General features: G+C 43.2%; 1 protein-coding gene across 3 annotated transcripts in view; it reads right to left on the bottom strand.

The window, feature by feature from the left end:
• The window catches only part of LOC103746174 (MOB-like protein phocein), a 63,470-nt gene that overhangs the window by 28,898 nt on the left and 13,936 nt on the right, over positions 1-20,636 (bottom strand). The window contains exons 1-2 of one of the 3 annotated variants that reach the window (XM_008848297.3): positions 11,346-11,500; positions 2,600-2,662 (exon numbers count right to left, since the gene is read on the bottom strand). In XM_008848297.3, the coding sequence (XP_008846519.1) occupies positions 2,600-2,662; positions 11,346-11,405 (123 nt within the window). In that variant the 5' untranslated portion in view covers positions 11,406-11,500. Of the gene's footprint in view, positions 1-2,599; positions 2,663-10,847; positions 11,157-11,345; positions 11,501-20,636 lie in introns of those variants that run through there. The other 2 variants (XM_029553621.1, XM_008848299.3) reach the window with 2 other exon arrangements.

Below are 20,636 nucleotides of genomic sequence, written 5' to 3'. Positions count from 1 at the left end.
CTTCTGATTTCCATGGGCACTGCATGACACAGGTACCTTTACATACATGCAGGCAATACACTTATACACATTAAAGTTAAAAATTCAATGTATGTATATAGACGTAATACATAAAGCAACAAGAGCACAGAGTGAGGGAAAGGGTCCATATAAAGGTAAAGTGTCCTTCAACTGCAATGATAAAGTATTGATTCTATTTAAGAAGACTGTAAAGTAAGACTTCAGTAAAATGAAAACTTATAGACATAATTAAAATAAAACCAAAACAGAATTCTAAAACTTAAAAAAAAACTTAAAAGGAAAGAAAAGAGTTAATAGGAACAAAGACAAAGACAAACTGAGGGCAGAGGAGATAGCTAGGTTGGTAGACTGCATAAGGCCCCAAGTTCAAACCCCTAGCACCACATAAGCCAGGCATGGTGGTGATGCCTATAATGCCAGCACTAGGGAAGTGGAGGACCAAGATTTCAAGGTCATCCTTGGCTATATTTCAAGTATGAGGCCAGCCTGGCATATGTATGTGTGTGTGTATATATGTGTGTGTATATATATATATACACACACACACACACACACATATATGAGACTGTCTCAAAAAGGAAAAAAAAGAGACAACTGAAAACAATAAAATAGTTAACCTAAATCTAAACATCTATGAATAATTAATCTTAAATAGTGTGATGGCAAATTTAATAGACAAAGACTAAAAATGAATTACAAACTGGTTCTATGTTGGCTATAAGAAATTTACTTCAGGGGTTGGAGAGATGGCTCAGCAACTAGTTGAGAGCACTGACCGCTCATGCAGAGAACCTGGGTTTAGTTCCCAGCACCCACATGGTGGCTAACGACTATACCTAATTCCAATTCTAGAGGATCTGATGCCCTCTTTTGACCTTCATGGGCATTGCATGGCACAGGTGCACTTATATACATGCAGGCATAACACGCATACATAAAATGAAAATAATAAAATTATTTACAAAAGAAATTTACTTCAAATATGATGACATAAGTACATTAAAAGGATAGAAAAAAAGACACAGCATACAACACACTCGAAGGATAGCTGTAGGCCTGGGGATAGCTTAGTGGTAGAGTGCTTGCCTAGCATATATGAGATCCTAGTTTCATCCTGACCACTGACACCTCCGTACCCCCCCCCCAAAAAAAGGCAAAAGAAAAATGTTACTTAACCAATGTCTAATCCATACCAATTCTTTTGTTCTGGGTTTTGTTGTTTTATAGACATCTTTTTCTTTCTTAAATATAGCCTTCTTTCTTTAACTGCAGTGCTGAAAAGCAAATCTAGCCACTCAGGCATGCTAAGCAAATGCTTCACCACTGAGCTACACCTACACCTCCAGCTCCAGTATGCCCTAATTTGTCTTTTATTAACCCCTCAATGCAATCTTTAAGAATTAGCCATGACGGGGCTAGAGAGACAGCTCAGAGGTTAAGAGCACTTGAGGAGGACCCAGGCTGGTTCCCAGCACCCACATGGAGGTTCACAAAAGTCTGTAACTCCAGTTCCAGGAATCCAACGCCCTCTTCTGGCCTCTGCAGGCATCAGGCATGCATGTGGTACACATATATACATGTAGGCAAACACCCATAGACATAAAAATAATAAAGTTTAAGGGGCTAGAGAGCTAGTTCAGCAGTTAAGAGCACTCCCTGCTCTTGCAGAAGACCTGGATTAAATCCCAGCACCCATATGATTGCTAACAACTGTCTGTAACTCCAGTTTCAGGGGACTGATGCCTTCTTCTGGCCTCCATGGGTATTGCACAACATGGGTGCATTTATATGCAGGCAAAACATTCACATACATGAGATAAACAATTTTTTTTTTTTTTTTTGTCTTTTTGAGACAGGGTCTCCCTGTAGCCCCAACTGTCCTGAGCTCACTATGTAGACCAGGCTGGCCTTGAACTCACAGAGATCCGCCTGCCTCTGCCTCCCGAGTGCTGGGATTAAAGGTGTGTGCCACCACACCCGGCGAGATAAACAATTTTAAAAATAATAAATCTTAGAAAAGACTAGCCATGACTATTTTTCTCCAACTCTACATTCTATTCAATATAAAAGAACTACCACTTTTTTTTTCTTTTGATAAACCTAACACAGTATATTAAATGATACTCAAAAATAATTGTTTTAGAATTTGAGATACAATTCAAACCAAACATGCTATCAAAGCCCACTTCATTGGAAACCAATGGTTTAGTGAGCTATGTGATAATGGTAATAATCTAAAGGGAAGCACATTAACACATATAATGGAGTGTGTAAGTTACAAACTAATAATGAGGACATAAATCTTAGAGACACATCACCAAAGGTTTTAGTCACCAAATTAGTATTTTATTTCTATTTAATTATTATTCTAAGTTATCACTCAATTAATATTTATTTTAATTCACTATACATTCAAATTGCATGACATTAAAAAATGAGGTTTGATTAAAATTTTAAATGGCCATTCCATTAACTCAGTGGAATCTGGTTTGTACCAAAAAATATGGGAATATTCAACTGAGCCAAAGATAGAAAATGCTTGAATTACTAGAGTTAAGAAAGAAATTATTTTTATTACCTGCTGAACAGCAAGTGTACTATCCATTTCATCAAACGATTCATCAGGCCAATTATAGAAATCCTATAAAGATAAACTCATGGTTAAAGCATATACAAAGTTACAAAGAAGGTACAGTAATGCTACTATTACCATCAATTTTTTTGGGGGGGGGTCTTTTTAAGATAGGGTCTTCCTGTAGCCCCAGCTAGCCTGGAATTCACTATGTAGATCAGGTTGGCCTTGAACTCACAGAGATCCACTGCCTCTGCCTCCCGAGTGCTGGGACTAAAGGCATGTACCACCACACCTGGCCTTAACATCAATTCTTAAAAGACCCAAAGCTCACACCAAAGTAGAAGCCATTACAATGTGATTACCAGTGAAATAAGTTTAGTCAACGTTCTTAAGCGGATACCAATGTTTTGTTTAATGAAACTACATATTATATTCTTTCCAACGACAAATTCCTCAAATATATTTCTCATTAAACTTTCATGGATTACTTAATTGGGGGGGAGATAAGTTTATCACTTTTGTTTACAATGGTTAATACCTTTAAAAGTTGCACTGGAAAAATGTCTCCAGACACCAAAAAAATTATTAAAGCTCTTGCTTCAGTAAGCAATTTATTATTCCACAGTACAATTCTGAATTGAATAGTACAAATTATTATTCCAACCCCAATAAAAAGTGTCTGGAGCTAGATGTGGAACACTAGGCATCTACAAAGTCCTGGGTTTGTTCCATAGCACTAGGGAAACCAAGAGGCAAACAAAAAACAGTTATCAAAATGATTACTTTTTTTTCTTTTGAGGAAGGGTCTCACTAGGTAGCCCTGGCTGACCCAGAACTCCCTATGTAGACCAGGGTGGCCTTGAACTCAAAGAGATCAGTCAGCCTCTGCCTCCCCAGTGCTGGAATTAAAGGTATGGGCTGCCATACCCTGCCATGACTACTTTTTTTTAAGGGCATTTTTGTGAAGTATCTAGCGTACATTGATCCTGAATCCTCTGGAGAGGGAGTTCAGACATTTCCCTAAGTGATTAAGAACCATTCTACCTGACTTTTCAGCAAAGCTTACTTATGTCTTTTTTTTTTTTTTTTTTTTTCCTTTTTGCAGTACTGGAGATTGAGTATAGGGTCTTGTACATGTTAGAAAAGCACTCTAGGGGCCTGGAAAGATGGCTCAGCGGTTAAGAGCACTGGCTGCTCTTGCAGAGGACTGAGGTTTGATTCTTAGCACCCACATGGCAGGTAAAAACAGCCTGCAATTCCAGTTCCAAGGGATCTGATATCTTCTTCTGACCTCTTCAGGCACTGCACAACATGGATGCACTTACATACATGCAGGCAATACACTCAAACACATAAAATAAAAATAAATAAATAAATAAAAAAGCCAGGCATGGTGGCACAGGCCTTTAATTCCAGCACTCAGGAGGCAGGGGCAGGCGGATCTCTGTGAGTTCAAGGGCAGCTGGGGCTACAGGGAAATCCTGTCTAAACAAAAAAAAAAAAAAGAGAGAGAGGGAGGGAGGGAGGAAGAAAAGCACTCTACCATTAAACTGTATCCCTAGCCTTTTTGTACTTTTCATTTTCACTAAACTTTCCAGACGGACCTTGAACTTGCAAACCTCTTGCCTCAGACTCCCAACATGGCTAGGATTACAGGCCTCTGCCTCCAGGCACGACTCCTATGCATTTTTACTAAGTAGCACAATTCCTAGCATATAGCTGGTCCTCAATAAACATGTCTAGGGTGAAACAAGCAGAAAAAGGAAAGAGTATTAAACCAATGACCTATAAATCTTTACCAATTAACACACCTAAGTCTTCAAAATCTACTATTTTTTTTTTTTTTTTTTGGAGACAGGGTCTCCCTATAGCTCCAGCTGGCCTGGAACTTGCTATGCAGACCAGGCTGACCTCAAAGTAACAAAGATCGGCCTGCCTCTGCCTCTCAAGTGCTAGGACTAAAGGAGTGCACCACCACACCCGGCTCAGTCTTCAAAATCTTGGGGAGGGGTAGAAAATTAAAAGGATACACAATGTGGAACACCACATGAACACCACACTTAAGAAAATGGGAAGGGACAGGGTAGCTCATGCCTATAACCCCAGAACTTGAGAGGCTGAGGCAGGGGAGTCATTGCAAGTTCATGGCCAGCCTTGGGTACAAAGTGAATTCTAGGCCAGCCTGGGCTAGTGTCAGATCCTGTTTCAATTCCTATCCCCAAAGCAAGGAAGGGACGAAGGGGTAGAGTAGGGACAGAGGGAGGGGAGGAGGGAAGGAATATTTACAAATATAATGCATATATAACATAAGCATGATGGTGCACACTTATAATTCCTATTCTTGAGAGACTGAGGCAGGAAACTAACACAAGCTGGAAGCTAGATTGAGCTATAGCAAGTACCAGGCCAGCCAGGGTTATAGTGGAAGAACCTATCTCAAAAACAAATAATCTAAGGCATAGCACATGCCTATAATTCCAGCACCTGTAGAGAGAAGATAATCCTCAGCTGCATAACAAAGTCAAGGAGAGCATGAGATGTACTCTGTTCTCAAGAATCTGAGTGGGGGCTGAGGGAGCATATATACAGCAAAAGTATTAAAACAGGAACAATTGCAGTAGGCAGTGCTAATTGCAGAGACTCCTAAGTGGTCAGAGTGATGAGAATGAAGGTGGAATGCTCAGCCATAAATGGGATCTCTATAAAAATAAATCAAAGAAGAAAAACTACAAGAAGTTATCAGAAAAAAGTGATGGGGAAGATATGGGAGGAGTTGGGAGGGGAGGGAGTGGGTATGGCTTTGATCAAAACACCTTATATTCATGTATGAAATTCTCAATAAATTTTTAAAAAGATAAAATAAAAAAATAAAAATAAACAGACAAGATGGAAATAAGAGTATCACCGAAAAAAAAGGGGGGGGGGTCTCTATATAATCCCTCCAATGCTGAGAGCACATCACTGAAGAGGGAGTAGAAAGAATGAACTGGAAGAATAGGTGCTGTGTTGTCAAACAGTGTCCTAGGCATGATATGACACCTGAACTCTTAATTCACAGCAGCTGTGATTGCCTGCACAAGTCTAGGCCTGTCAGGGGGAATCTCCCCAACACTGTACCCTGCCCCAAGTAGCTATAAGCAGTTAATGGTTGTTGGGGGAGAGAGACACTCTCTTGAGTACTTCTGCCATGGATAAGGTGCCCATGCTCCTGTAAACAACCCTAATGAAACTCTCAGGGTTACAAAAAAAAAAAAAATTAAAAGATATGAACATAGAAGGGAGACTACATGGGAAGAGGAGGGGCCAGTGGAAGGGGGGAACAACAAAGGGTCAAGGAAGTGAATAGGATCAAAATATACATATCTATGAAAATGTCATACTGAAATCCACACTATGTATATTTAACTTTTACTAATAAAAAACATTTAAGGACTGGAGAGATGGTTCAGTCGATCAAGTGCCAAGGGGATATTTGGCCAGTCAGTCTAGCTCAGTGAACTCCAGAGCAGGGAGTGTCTTAAAAACTGGACGGAGAGCCATGCCAGATGTGGTGGCACATGCCTTTAATCCCAGGCAGAGGCAGGCAGATGGCTGTGAGTTTAAAGCCAGCCTAGTCTACAGGCCAGCTGGGGCTACAGAAACCCTGTCTCAAAAAGACCAAAAAAAAAAAAAAGGGGGGGGGGGGAGGCAGTTGACGAAAGCAACCAGCCTCAACCAACCTCTGGCCTTTACACACACAAACTTGAACATACACATAAAAGAAAGCATAAACCACTTAATAGCTTGAAACAAATTAAGAGCATTAACATAATCTGAAGGAAATAGAAATCATTTTTAAAGATTACTGGGGTTGAGGCTGGGTGTGGTGGTGCATACCTTTAGTCCCAGCATTGGGACGGCAGAGGCAGGTGGATCTTTGTGAGTTCAAGGCCAGGCTGGTCTACACAGTGAGTTCCAGGACATCTGGGGCTACAGGGAGAACCTGTCTCAAAAAGACCAAAAATAAATAAAATAGAAAATTGTAAGGATTCAGCAGATAAGAGCACTTACCACTCTTGCAGAGGACCCGGGTTTAGTTCCCAGCACCTGTATTCAACCACCAGGTAGTACCGTTCCAGGTAAGTCAATGCCCCTTGACCTCCAAAGACAACTGTACCCATGTGGTGTACACAAATTCATGAAAGCACAACGCATAAATAGAAAAATAATAAATCTTTTTTTTTTGGTCTTTTTGAGGCAGGGTCTCCCTGTAGCCCCAGCTGTCCTGGAACTCACTATGTAGATCAGGCTGACCTTGAACTCACAGGGATCCGCCTGCCTCTGCCTCCCAAGTGCTGGGATTAAAGGCATGTGCCACCATGCCCGACTACAGGAAATCTTTTAAGGTTAACTATTATAGAATATTTTGCTTTAAAAAATATTAAGGGGATGGGGCTGGAGAGATAGATAGCTCAGTAGTTAAGAGCACTGGGTACACTGGGCTTGGTGGTGTATGCTCTTAATCCCAGAACTTGGGAGGCAGAGGCAGAGGCAGGGGGATCTCTGTGAGTTCAAGGCCAGCATGTCTACATAGCGAGTTCCAGGAAGCTGGGGCTACAGGGAGACCCTGTCTCAAAAAGACCAAAAGAAAAACAGCAGCACTAGGTGCTAGCAGGCAGATCCCCAGGCTGGCCAGTTAGCCTAGGTAAAACTTCAAGTTCGGTGAGAGATCCTGTGACAAGGAAATAAAGCATAAAGCAACAGATGTCTTTCTCTGGCCTCTGAACACCCACTGGAGTGCACACTCACACAGGTACACACAAGCATACATTCTTTTTTTAAAAATTTTATTATTTTTATTTTGTGTGTATGCGTGTATTGTCTGCATGTAGGTAAATGCACCCGTGTCGTGCAATGCTGGCAGAGGTCAGAAGAGGCTGTCGGATCCCCTGGAACTGGAATTATGGACAGTTGTTAGCTGCCGTGTGGGTGGCTGGATTTGAACCTGGTCTTCTGCAAGCGGTTCTTAACCGCTGAGCCATCTCTCCAGCCCCAAGTATACATTCTTTTTAAAAACAAAATTAAGCCAGGCATGGTGACATATGCCTTTAATCCCAATGCTTTGGAGACAGAGGCAGGCAGAGCTCTGTGAGTTGGAGGCCAGCCTGGTCTACACAGTGAGTTCCTGGCTAGCTGGGGCTACAGGGAATCCCTGTCTCAAAAAGAAAAAAGTAATAAAAAATAAAAACAAAGTCATGGGGCTGGAGAGATGGCTGAGCAGTTAAAAGCACTGGCTGTTCTTGCAGAGGACTCGGGTTTGATTCCCAGCACCCACATGACAAATCCGAGGGCACCTTCTGTTGACCTCTGCGGCATTTTACAACATGGGTGACTTACACACATGCAGGCAATACTCATAAAATACACATAAAATAAAAATAATAAAAGCAAAATGAAGAATACAAGTGAAACAGGAGTGGTGGTAGATATCTGTAATTCCTACATTTGGGAGGCTGATGCAGGACTGTCAAGAGTTCAAGGCCAACAGGAACTAAAAGGGTGGTTACCAGGCCAACCATGCCTATATATAAGACCCAGTCTCAAAGCAAAGTCAATCTTGGTAGCCCACTCCTGTAATCCCCAAATTTGGTGGGTGGGAAGGAGGACAAGAAGTTCAAGGTCAACCTTAGTTACCTAATGAGTTTGAGGACAGCATGGGCCATGTGAGACCATTTTTTTTAAAAATGCAAATATATATAATGTGTACAAAAAACAAATGGTGGGGAGGCTGAGGCAGAAGGATCAAGAATTTAAAACCAGTCCAGGTCAGCTCAAGCTATAAAGCAAAAATTGTCTTAAAAAAAAAAAAAGTACACATCTTTAGTCCCAGCACTCAGGAGGCAGAGGCAGGTGGATCTCTGTGAGTTCAAGGCCAGCCTGATCTACATAAGGAGTTCCAGGCCAGCTGGGGCTACAGGGAGACCCTGTCTCAAAAAAAAAAAAAAAAGTTAACTGGTAATTACATGTTTTGCCTCATAATTGTGATATATATTTATAGACATGAGAGAAACCAAAAAATCTATCTTACTAAATGTACTTATTTAATTCAGTCACCATTTATTGAAAAACCAAGTACGTGTCTATATTCCACTCTAATCAACTCTAAAAACATTCTATAGCACATGGCTGGAATGCCAGCACTCAAGAAGTGAAGGCAAGAGGATGAGAAGTTCAAGATCATTTCTCAGAGTTTAAGGCCAGTCAGACTAGGATATGAGACAATGTGAGTAAGTGAATGAATGGGAGGGAGGGAGAGGGGGGGAGAGGGGGAGGAAGAGGGAAAAAAAGGAAGATATGCTACCTACTACTCTATTAAAGAACTAAATGTATCATTTAGAACAGGCCTATTTCACTGGGGAAAATTTATATAATAAACAAGGAAAACTGCTTAAGAAGTGGTTTTGTCCTTTTTCTTTTTTGGGAGACAGAGTCTTCTTTATAGCCCCAGCTAGTCTGGGACTATGGAGACCAGGCTGGCCTTGATCTCACAGAGAACTGCCTGCCTCTATCTCCCAAGTACTAGGCCTAAAGGCATAAACCACCATGCTGGGCTTTTTTTCTTTGAATCTCGATATTTTCTATTACATTTTACTTAACCTTAATTTATGACAATGTTTTAAAATGCAAAGTAGTTTTTTCATATGTCTTATTCATACATAGCAAACATGTAGCATGTTTAAAATAAATTTCCAAAATTAAGAACTTTTATCTAAGGATATAGCTCATAGAGTACATACCTACCATAGGAAAAGTCCTTGATTTAATCCCTAGCACCAAAAACAAAACAAAAAAAAACCAAGAAAACAGTTTTTTAAAAGGTGGGAGAGTTTCACTTAAGAAGTAGAAACAATGTCACAAATGCACAATAATACTTGAGAGGGATGTAGCCAACTGAAGCTATAGGGAGAGGCTGTCTCAAAAAACAAACAGGGGCTGAAGAGATGGCTCAGCAGTTAAGGGCACTGGCTGTTCTAGCAGAAGACCCAGGTTCAAACCCCAGAACCCACATGGTGGCTAACAACCAGAGGTAACTCCAGTTCAGGAAATTGGATGCCCTCTTCTGGCCTCCTCCGGAACTGCATGACACAGGTGCACTTACATGCGGGCATAACACTCATCATACACACAAAATAAATTTAAAAACAAACAAAAATAAATAGTTGAGAAAGGAGCATTTAGGGAGTTATGAGACAGTAGTTAGAAAGCACACATAAAAGACGCATTTCTAACTGTGTGAAGACAAACTGTAGGAGAAATAATTGACAACTTCAAATACTCCATAATGGCTTTCAAAAGGAAAAAAGCTGGGAGGTAGCTCAGTTGGTAAAATGCTTGCTTAACAGGAAACAAGGCTATGGGTTCACTCTTTAGCACTTAATAAACCAGCATGGTGGCACGTGCCCGAATCCCAGCAATGGGAAGATGGAAGCAGGGGGACTAGAAGTTTATTGTCATCTTGAGCTAAGTTCAAGGCTAGCCTGGGATACATGAGACCCTATCTCAAAACAGAAAACAAACAAACAAACAAAAAAACACAAAAAGCAATTCTCTAAAGCGGGGGGGGGGGGTAGCAGAAGTATCTTGTTAAACAGAAAACGTCACCGGCGAATTAAAAAATGCAGGAGACTATAAGTAACCTTAAACAAATCTACTCCCTAGCCTTTAGTTTTCTTATCTATCACGGACTGGGGAAGGTGTCTTGATCTAGAAGCTCCCTTTCAAAATTCTCCTTTCCACAACTCAGTACAAAAATGTAAACCTATTTCCAGATGCATGATTATAGCTCCATAGCTGTTTTCTTTTTTCCACTTGCCACTTTTCTTTAAAATTACTTTTTTTTTCCCCAACAGAAAAGTTACTTGATACACTGCAAAGGGCAGCAGACTAGGCAGTAAACAAAGGTACCATCTGCTAAAATTACATTTTAAATACATCTCTTCTGACCAGAATACCTCTCTCTAGGGCAAGCCATTTCCTCTGGCAAACTCATACCAAGTTTGAATGTCAATTTCATTTTTTTTTTTGTCGCGAAGCATATCCTATTTTTTTTCTTTTGGCAAATCCTAAGAAGCAATATCTAAAGAAGAATCAATTTACTCCCCAATAGTACCCTACTAAAAAAGGTGTATTTTTTTTTTTGCATATTATAACCAGTTCATTCCCTGACTCATGCAAGGAAATTCGCAAGGAATGACATCTAACAAGTCTCAACCTGGTGGTGAAAACTGGCCGGACCGGAGAACAGCTGCAGGGAAGCAGAAGGAGTGGTGGTAAAGACGAACAGCGGGAGAAGGCAAACTGTCGCCATCAGCATCCGGCTGGACAAGCTGAATGGGAGCAGACGGGCAGGTACGTCACAGGCCAAGCCCGCCCGGGCCGCGGGTGGGGGTGGGCAGTGTTGACACCCTCGGACGCCGGCGGTCCCAACCTCCCTCGGCCTCCACCGGGCCGGCCCACAGGCGCCCGGGGCTCGGCAGACAGTCCGCGGCTCCACCCGGCCCCCCATCCCCGCGCTCCGCAGGCCTCCAGCGTGGCCGCCGCGGGCTCAACTGCCTCCGGGACTTCGGCTCCGGAAGAGCAGGCCGGGCACCAGTGTCCCAGCCCGCCGCCTGCCACCCGGGCACTGCGTCCGCTCGGAGGCCCCTGGCCTGCAGGAGCGCCTCGGCTCGGTCCCGAGAGCTCTCCGACCGGAACGCTGTAAGCAACATACCTGCGCCTTCGTGCCCGGCCTGTTCCGCCTCAGCACTGCCGTCCCCTCCGCCATGACCATAGTGCCAGAGTCTGGGCGGCTAGAGTCGGTACCCGGATGTGGGGGGCCGGCAGCTTGCGCAGGGGGCGGGGCTCCCTGCGACGCGGCTGCGGGGAGGGGCGGCAGCCTGTGGAACACCCGCCGCCCGCGCAGGGCAGGACGGGAAGAAGGCAAAACAGGCGGCCGGGCGGAGGGAGGGGCACGAAGGGGAACAGCTGGCCCGGCTCCGACCAGGCCGGAAAGGAAGCTTAGAGCGGAAGCCAGGGCCAGGAGCGGCTTCCAAAGTCTGCCAAAGAGTCCTTAGCCCGCTGTTCTCGGACTGCGTTAGAGCTGGGTTTTTGTTCTTGAGCTCTCTGCACATTGGAAGGACAGTTTGCACATTAGCGCCTGCCTCAATAAACCGTGTGCGAGCAAATACCTTCTGAAGCACACTTCTCCAAAATCGCCAGGGAAATCAAAGGAGACAACATACCAGTTTAGGAATGTTTCACAGAACCAGATTTCACAGAATCTGCATGAAATCGGAGTGGCGGGGGTGGAGATACTGATAAATGTTGCTTCTGCCCTCTGCTTACTTAAAAGCCAAGGACCTTTTCAATGACAAGTGGGTTTGCGTAGATAAAAGATACTAAATAAAAAAAAAAAGTTAAAAATTGCCAATTATTGCTGGACGTGGTGGCGCAGGCCTTTAATCCCAGCACTCGGGAGGCAGAGGCAGGCGGATCTCTGATCTCTGTACGTTCAAGGCCAGCCTGGTCTACATAGTAAGTTCCAGGACAGCTGTGGCTACAAAAAAAAGAAAAAAAAAAAAAAAAAAAAGACGTTGCCAATTATGAGATAGAAAGTGGACATCTGCTGTCGTGCGTTAAACAGACTTAAAATTAGCTCGTGTTTTGCAAGAAGCATGAGGAGAAAATAGTCCTTGATGTATGTTGGGAGTTTTGCATCTTAAGATTACAAAATTTCCTTTGTTTTAAAGTGTTGCGTTCTCAAAGGAATCACTGCCGGCCACAGTTTGAGCTGGAACCAGAAACTAGTATCACCATCAAAGCCCACCCCAGGTGACCCACTTCTGATAGCTAGGCTACAGTTCAAAAGGTTACATGGCCTCCTGAATAGCACCACAAGCTGGGGACCAGGTGCCCAAGCACATGAGCCTTTGGGGGACAGTCCACATTTATGCCATAACAGATCCTAATTTATTAGATAAAAATCAGTTAAGAGAGAAGGAATGTAGACTCAGGCTTAAGATATGAAAATAATGGACAACAATATAAAGTATAAGTCTAAATAAGCAGTGACTAAAGATACATTATGTTTTTCTCATGTAGTTAAAAGTTGGAATTAGGGCACTGGAGAGATGACTCAGTGCTTAAGAGCATTGTCTGTTCTTGCAGAAGACCTGGATTCGGTTCCCAAGCACCCACATGGTAGCTAACAACCAGCTGTAATTCTAGTTCCAGGGGATCAGACATCCTCTTCTGATCGCTGCAGGCATTGCATGCACATGGTGTACTACATGCATGCAAAATACTAATACACATAAAAATTAATTTTAAATATTTTTTCATTGGAATTAAGGCCATGCATGTTGGCACAGTCTTTAATCCCAGCACTCAGAAGGCAGAGGTAGGTGGAACTCTGTGAGTTCAAGGCCAGTCTGGTCTACATAGTGAGTTCCAGGCCAGCTGGGGCTACAGGGAGACCCCGTCTCAAAAAAAAAAAAAACCAAAATTAAATAAATAGGTAATAAAAATTGGAATTAAAGATATTACATGTTAAAAATGGGTGCTGTGACACATGCCTGAAATCCCAGCACTTGGGATGTGGAGGCAGGAGGAACAGGAGTTCAAAGCCAGCCTTGGCTACATATTGAGTTTGAGGCCAACTTGGGATACTTGAGACTTTGTTACCTGTTATCATATATAATAAATACATGCATAGTGGCACACACCTTTAGTCTCAGCACTTGGGAGGCAGAGGCAGGTAGATCTCTGTGAGTTTGAGCACAGCCTGGTCTACATAATGAGTTCCAGGCCAGCTGTGGCTGCAGGGAGACCCTGTCTCAAAAAGACCAACAACAACAACAACAATAATAATAATAATAATAAATACATGCATGCGGTTTTGTCTGTCGGTTTGAAAAATTGGAGTTAAGCCAGGTGTGGTGGCACGTGCCTTTAATCCCTGCACTGGGGAGCGGGGGGCAGAAGCATTCAGATGGCTGTGAGTTCAAGGCCAGCCTGGTCTACATAGTGAGTTCCAAGACAGCTGGGGCTACAGGGAGACCCTGTCTCAAAAAATAAAAAAATAAAAATAAACAACAACAAAAAAACAGAACAAAAACATTGAAGTTAAAATATAGGCATTTAGCTAGGCAAAGTTAGGATTATGTTGTTTAAGGAACTTAAATTTTCCAGGAAGAATTTAAAAGTATTAAGAAAACTTAAATCATTGGCGTGAATAAGGGTGGCCTGATTATATCAGATGGGAATCAGTTCAAAGAGAAAAAGAAGTAAGGTAGTTTGAGTTCTACAAGAAGAAAACATCCAATATCCCTAGATAACAGTGTTTTGAGAATGTTTAAAGAAGGGCCATTCAGGCTGAGATGACTCTGTGGGTAAGAGTGCTTGCTACCCAAGCATGAGGACCTCAGTTCAGATCTCAACACCTGCATAAAAAAGCCAGGAGTGGCCTAACATTGAGGAGGGACTACCTGGAAAGCTCTAGGTCCAGGGAGAGACCCTGTCTCAGGGGAGTAACACAAAGAGTGATAGAACAAGACACCCGAAGTTCTCCTCTGGCCTCTCACACACATGGGCATGTGCACTCACACACATACACATACACAACACACACATACACAACACACACATACACAACACACACATACACAATGCACACATACACAAAAAAAGAAAGGTCATTTCATCACCTGCAAAGATGAAAGCTGAAAAGAGAGGTTTGGGAGCTTAAGATTTATTTTTTATTAGTGTGTGTGTGTGTGTGTGTGTGTGTGTGTGTGTGTGTGTGTGGAGGGGGACTCAGAAGAGGGCATCAGATCCCCTAGAGCTGGGGTTATAGGTAATTGTGAAATACTTAGTCTATGTGGGACGAAACTCAGGTCCACTGGAAGAGCAGCAAGTGCTCTTAACCATTTGACCATCTCCCTAGCACAAGGAGGTTGGTTGGTAAGGAGGTTGGTTGGTTGGTTGGTTGGTTGGTTGGTTGGTTGGTTTGAGACAGGGTCCCCCTATAGCCCCAGCTGGCCTGGAACTCACTATGTAGACCATGCTGGCCTTGAACTCACAGAGATCCACCTGCCTCTTGAGCACTTTGTTTAAAGGCATGTGCCACCACGCCAGACAGAGAAGAGTGGATCCAAAGTTGAATAATGACTTAAAACTTGACTGAAAGATTTTGATAACAGGAAATTGACACACACAAGTAAGACTGTTTTCCAAAGCTGTATACATTGTTTCTTTTTTGTTTTTGTTTGTTTATTTTGTTTGTTTGTTTGTCTTTTTGAGACAGGGTCTCCCTGTAGCCCGAGCTGTTCTGGAACTCACTATGTAGACCAGGCTGGCCTTGAACTCACAGAAATCTGCCTGCCTCTGCCTCCCAAGTGCTGGGACTATAGGCGTGCGCCACCACACTGAGCTACATTATTTCCTTTTTCTTCTTTTTTTTTGAGACAAGCCCTCTCTAGCCTAGGCTGAACGACCTTGCACTCCTGATCCTCCTGCCTCTGTCTCTTAAGTGCTGGGATTACAAGCAGGAGTGGCCCCTTCAGAAACCAGAAGCATTCTCCTTGAGGGCACATCTGCAAAGCAGAGGAGGTTCCATCTAGTTATTTGGGGTTTGGGCTGGACAGAGGAGAAACTATGTCAGGTTCCTTCTCAGTAATGTCATTGCTTCCATAGCCCAGGGGTGTTGCTGTGTTCTTTGCACAAAGAGGCCCTTGCCCTTCTGCTACCATCTCTCAATGACTCTTCATGCTCACTGTCACTGTGCCTTACCTGCCATGCTGGACTGTATCCTTTCTTAAACCACAAAGCAAAATAAAGTCTTCCTAAAGTTGTTCTCTGGTTCTGCAACAGCAATGAGAAAAGCAACAAGTACAGTGTGGCTGGCACTGAGGTACCAGTGTATGTGTACATGTGTGTCTGTGTATGTGTCTACCACATGTATGCAGGAGCCTATGGAGGCCAGAAGGTGTTGGAGCCTCTGGAACTGGAGTTGTAGGTGGTTGTGAACCATCTGTGTGGGTGCTGGGAACCAAACAGGTCCTCTGGAAGAACAGCAAGCACTCTTAACCGTCGTCGAGCCATCTCTCCAGCCCAGGAACCACCAATTCTTATCACTAATTCAACTTATGCTAATGCAGTAAGAGTCTAAGATAAATGACACTTAAATGTTGCCTCTTTACCAAAGACAGAGAAGACGTCTGTGACAGAACAGAGTCCTAGGTATACCTTCCTTCTGTAGGCAACATCACCTCACACTAAGGATTAAGTTTAAAATTTTCAGCTCCTGTAGTACTTGACCTGCATGTAGATAGCAGTTACTTATAATTGAATGAGATCACCTTAATTTTCTCTAAATTCCAGGCTAAACAGTTTTAGACAGAAAAGGAAAAATATGTAAGTAGATGTTAAATTCTGGAGCATACAGCATCTGGGAAGCAGAGGCAGGAGGATCGAGTTCAAGGCCACTTGGGCTACAAGACACTGTCTCAAAAATAAATAAATTGCTGGGCATGGTGGTGCACACCTTTGATCCCAGCACTTGGGAGGCAGAGGCAGGCAGATCTCTGTGAGTTCAGGGCCAGCCTGGTCTACATAGTGAGTTCCAGGACAGCTGGGGCCATAGGGAGACCCTGTCTCAAAAAGACCAAAAAAAAAATCATTTTCTTTGAAAAGTCCAATAAATTTGCATGGTGATGTCAATCCTGGCCTTCCTCACAGAAGAACCTTGCCCTTTGGAGCTGGCTGAAATGTTTCTGTTTCATAGCCTTCACATTTTCAGTCTTCTGTCAGCCTGCAGATTATGGCCTCCAAACAGGAAGGGTCTATAACTAGGCTAAGTTGAGAGAAGAAGGGGAGGAAATATTTATTAAAAAGATCTTAGTAAGCCATTTGGAATGGTGGTGCATGCCTTTAGTTCCAACGCTTGGGAAGCAGAGGCAGGCAGATCTCTGTGAGTTCAAGGCCAGAGGTCTACATAGTGAGTTCCAGGCCAGCTGGGGCTACAGGGAGACCCTGTCTCAAAAAGACCTAAAAAAGAGCCAGGCGTGGTGGTGCATGCCTTTAATCCCAGCACTCAGGAGGCAGAGGCAGGCGGATCTCTGTGAGTTCAAAGCCAGCCTGGTCTACATAGTGGGTTCCAGGACAGCTGGGGCTACAGGGAGAACCTGTCTCAAAAAGAATAAAAAAAAAAAAAAATCTTAGATCTTAGTCAGTGATAGAGTTTTAACCCAGCAAGCAAAAAGCCTTGGGTTCAATCGTCAGTAATGTGAAAGATGTGAAAGAAAAAGAGGGAAGGAAGGAAAGAAGGGAGGGAGGGAACAGAAAAATAACAATAAAAATATCATAATCAGTAATAACAATTACATAAAATAAAGGGTTAGTAGAATAGTCCAGGTAAAGGAGGTCATTTGCACATTCCACATAAGGCAGAATGGAACAATGGAAATAACATGGCTGGAATTCAGAAAAAATCCTGATTCTTGGGGCTGAAGAGATAGCTCAGTGCTTAAGAGCACTTGCTGAAAAGGATGAGATTTCAATACCTAGCACCTACATCAGGCAGCTCACAACTACTTGAAACCCCAGCTCCAAGGGATCCAAAACCCTCTTCTGGCCTCCATGGGTACCTGCACACATACTCACCCCAACCCCCACATAAATAAAAAAAATATAATATTTTGGGCTGAAGAGATGGCTCAGTGATTTAGAACACTGGTTGTTCTTGCAGAAGACCCGGGTTCCAATCCCAGTACCCCCATGTCAGCTAACAACTGTCTGTAACTCCAGTCCCAGGGGATCCAGGGGATCTGACAACCTCTTCTGACCTCCAAGGGCATTGCACAACATGGGTGCACTTACCTACATGCAGGCAATACATGCATACACATAAAATAAAAATAAATAAAAAATTTTAAAAATATGTTTTATTATTTTTATTCTATGTGTATGTGTGTATTGCCTGAATGTGTGTAAGTGCACCCATGTTGTGCACTGTGGAGGTCAGAAGACAGTGTTGGATCCCCTGGAAGTGGAGTTATGGAAAGTTGTTAGCCACCATGTGGGTATTGGGAATCAAACCTGGGTCCTTTGCAAGAGCAGCCAGTGCTCTTAGCCACTGAACCATTTCTCTAGTCCCAAAATAAAATATTTTTTAAAAAGAAAAGAAAATCGCCAGGCATGGTGGTGCATGCCTTTAGCACCCTGGAAGCAGAGGCAGGCGGATCTCTGTGAGTTCAAGGCCAGCCTGGTCTACGTAGTGAGTTCCAAGACAGCTGGGGCTACAGGGTGACCCTGTCTAAAAAAAAAAAAAAAAAAAAAAAAAAAAAAAAAGAAAAGAAAATACTAATTCTCTTGCCTTTTAATTATAAAACTTTCAACAGGTTATCAAATAAATGTTTCTTCATTTGTGATGATAGGTGTGCTCAGAAGTTCTTTTCCTCTGCCTCACAGAGTATGAAAGCAATAATAAAATTAAACATTAATGGAAGTCTCTTGAAGTTTAAAAATATATATATAACTCTGAAGTATCATAAAGTTTCCAAAATATCCAATATGAAATTCACTTTGGAGAATTTTGTTGTGTGGAGACAGGGCCTTGTTGTGCAACCCAGGCTAGCCTTGAACTCTAGCTCCTCCTCAGCCTGAGAGATCCAGACATCCTGCAGACCTGGCTTGTTCTTTGGGAAATTTTTTAATGAAAGTGCAATCCTGTGTCACTTAATGCATTCTAAATACATTATAAAAACATAGGAGATCCTGGGGTATAATTGCACTAAGATGGTGATGAGGTGTTGTTATTGGACCACTGATTTACATGAAGTTGATCATTAACTGAGATGCAAAGCACTAAGTGGAGGACTGAGAAATGTGAAGTTGTATAAACTTTCTTCCAGACTTTAGCTTTCTGTTTTATTGAGACAGTCTTGTTATGTAGCTGTGGCTAACTTTGAACTCATTACATAGACCAGGCTGGCTTCAAACTTACAGTGATCTTCCTGTCTCTGCCTCCTGAGTGTTAGCACACAGATTTATTTTTTTAATTTTTATTAATTTATTTGATCTTTTTGAGACAGGGTCTCCCTGTAGGCACAGCTGGCCTGGAGCTTACTATGTAGACCAGGCTGGGCTGTATCTCACAGCAATCTCCTTGCCTCTGCCTCCTGAGTGCTGGGACTGAAGGTGTGTGCCACCACGCCCATCTAGCACACAGACTTTAAATGAATGTAAAGGACGATGTGTAGTGAATACTGTACTGCAAGGTAAAAGGTTTTAAGTATAGAAGCAGACCCTCTTGGCACGTCCCTTCTGCATTCTCTTTACAAGCAGATTTTTCAAAATTGTGTGTTACCCCAGGCATGGTGGCACACCCCTTTAGTCCCAGTACCTGGGAGACAGAAGCAGGCAGATCTCTGTGGGATGGAGGCCAGCCTGGTCTACATAGTGAGTTCCAGGCCAGTTGGGGCTATAAGGTGACCCTGTCTTAAAAGAGCCTGTCTTTAAAAAGACCCTAAAAAATTGTGTGTGTGTGTGTGTGTGTGTGTGCGCGCGCGCGCACGTGACTGCAACTGCCTCCAGAGGCCACAGGCATTGGATCCACCTGGAGCTGGAGTTACAGGTGCTGTGAGCCAGCCAACGGATATAGGTGCTGGAAACTAAAGTCCTCTGCAAGAGCAGTATAACCCTCTAATCACTGAACCATCTTTTCAGCCACACAAGCTTCCCCCCACCCCCAGCCTCATTTGATCTGGATTGGAACTCACTATGTAGACCAGGTTAGCCTCTATCTCACAGAGACCCACCTGCCTCTGCCTCCTGAGTGCTGAGACTAAAGGCATGAGCCACCATGACCCACTTGTCTCCCAATTGGCTAGTTCCTCCAAGGGGTGGGGCCTGCTGTGGAGCATGAGGGGCTGCTAGGAGCCATCTTGGAATGGAAGCCGCGAGCCATAGGTAGTGCGCGTGGCAGTGTGCGTGGCATGAGGAACACGCAGCCACGCAGCAGCTCAAGGACAGAATGGTCTGACTCTTATGGACCTGGGGCAAGATCACTGGCCCTGGAAGCATGAGCAAATGCTGTGACTATGGGCATGGCACGGCCTGATATGGCGGGCTCTGAGCTGTGGCAGGGGCTAGGCACTGGGTACTCATTTCTTTGTAAGTTAATAAATGCTCATAAAGATATGTTATATGGTTTGCTTGATAGTGCAAGAGACACAGAGGGAACCTGAGCGACAAAATTGGTGTAGGCTGGCAGGATATGACAAAACGAGAATGAGTTTTAGAAGAGTGCTGATGGCGGTGCTGATGTGGTTTTTACAATGGGTTACTAAAAAGAGGCCAGCCACACAGAAGCATGGGCCACAGCTATGCTGTAAATGTGGGGATATGTTGCAGGTATATGAAAATTTGTTAAAGGTTACCCAAAGGCTAAGGCAGTACACTTTGACTTGTGTAAGGTCCAAGGACTTGGAGGAAAAGACAGATAATAGTAAAAAGAAAAAAAAGCTAACTGTGCTGTAGCTAGGAAATACTCCATGCTAGAACTGTTAAAAACTAGGAAAAACTTACAAGCAAGCAAGCAGAGAGCCCCTGGCCACATGTCTTGTGAAGAGTATGGGACATGGGAGCAAGTGATGTCAGTCTAAGTCCTTCAGAAGCTTTACAGCTGAGTTATATAACCACCCTTCCATCCTTGCAATATAGGCTGTTCAACCTAGGTCAATGCACGGGGGAGCAGTCCTTAATGGGGTGGCTGGTTGAAGGCATTAAAGATACATGGTTTTCACCAAGGGAGACTAACATGATTAGCAGGGGCTGGAGGACTACAAAGGAGGGACAAGCATTACTGAGAGAACTAGGTATGAGAAAAGCTATATATGATATCCAGTTCACTGGCCAGATAAGACTGTTCACCAGAGATATGAAAGAAAGCTTAATTCAACTGGGACCTCGAGAATGGTACGGGGTTTTAATGGTTTTACTAAGCCCTTTGATGGGACAGAAT

This window comes from Nannospalax galili, unplaced genomic scaffold (assembly GCF_000622305.1).
Source record: "Nannospalax galili isolate Female #2095 unplaced genomic scaffold, S.galili_v1.0 scaffold1024, whole genome shotgun sequence".
NCBI classification, from domain to species: domain Eukaryota; kingdom Metazoa; phylum Chordata; class Mammalia; order Rodentia; family Spalacidae; genus Nannospalax; species Nannospalax galili.
This window is presented reverse-complemented; position numbering and strand designations above follow the sequence as displayed.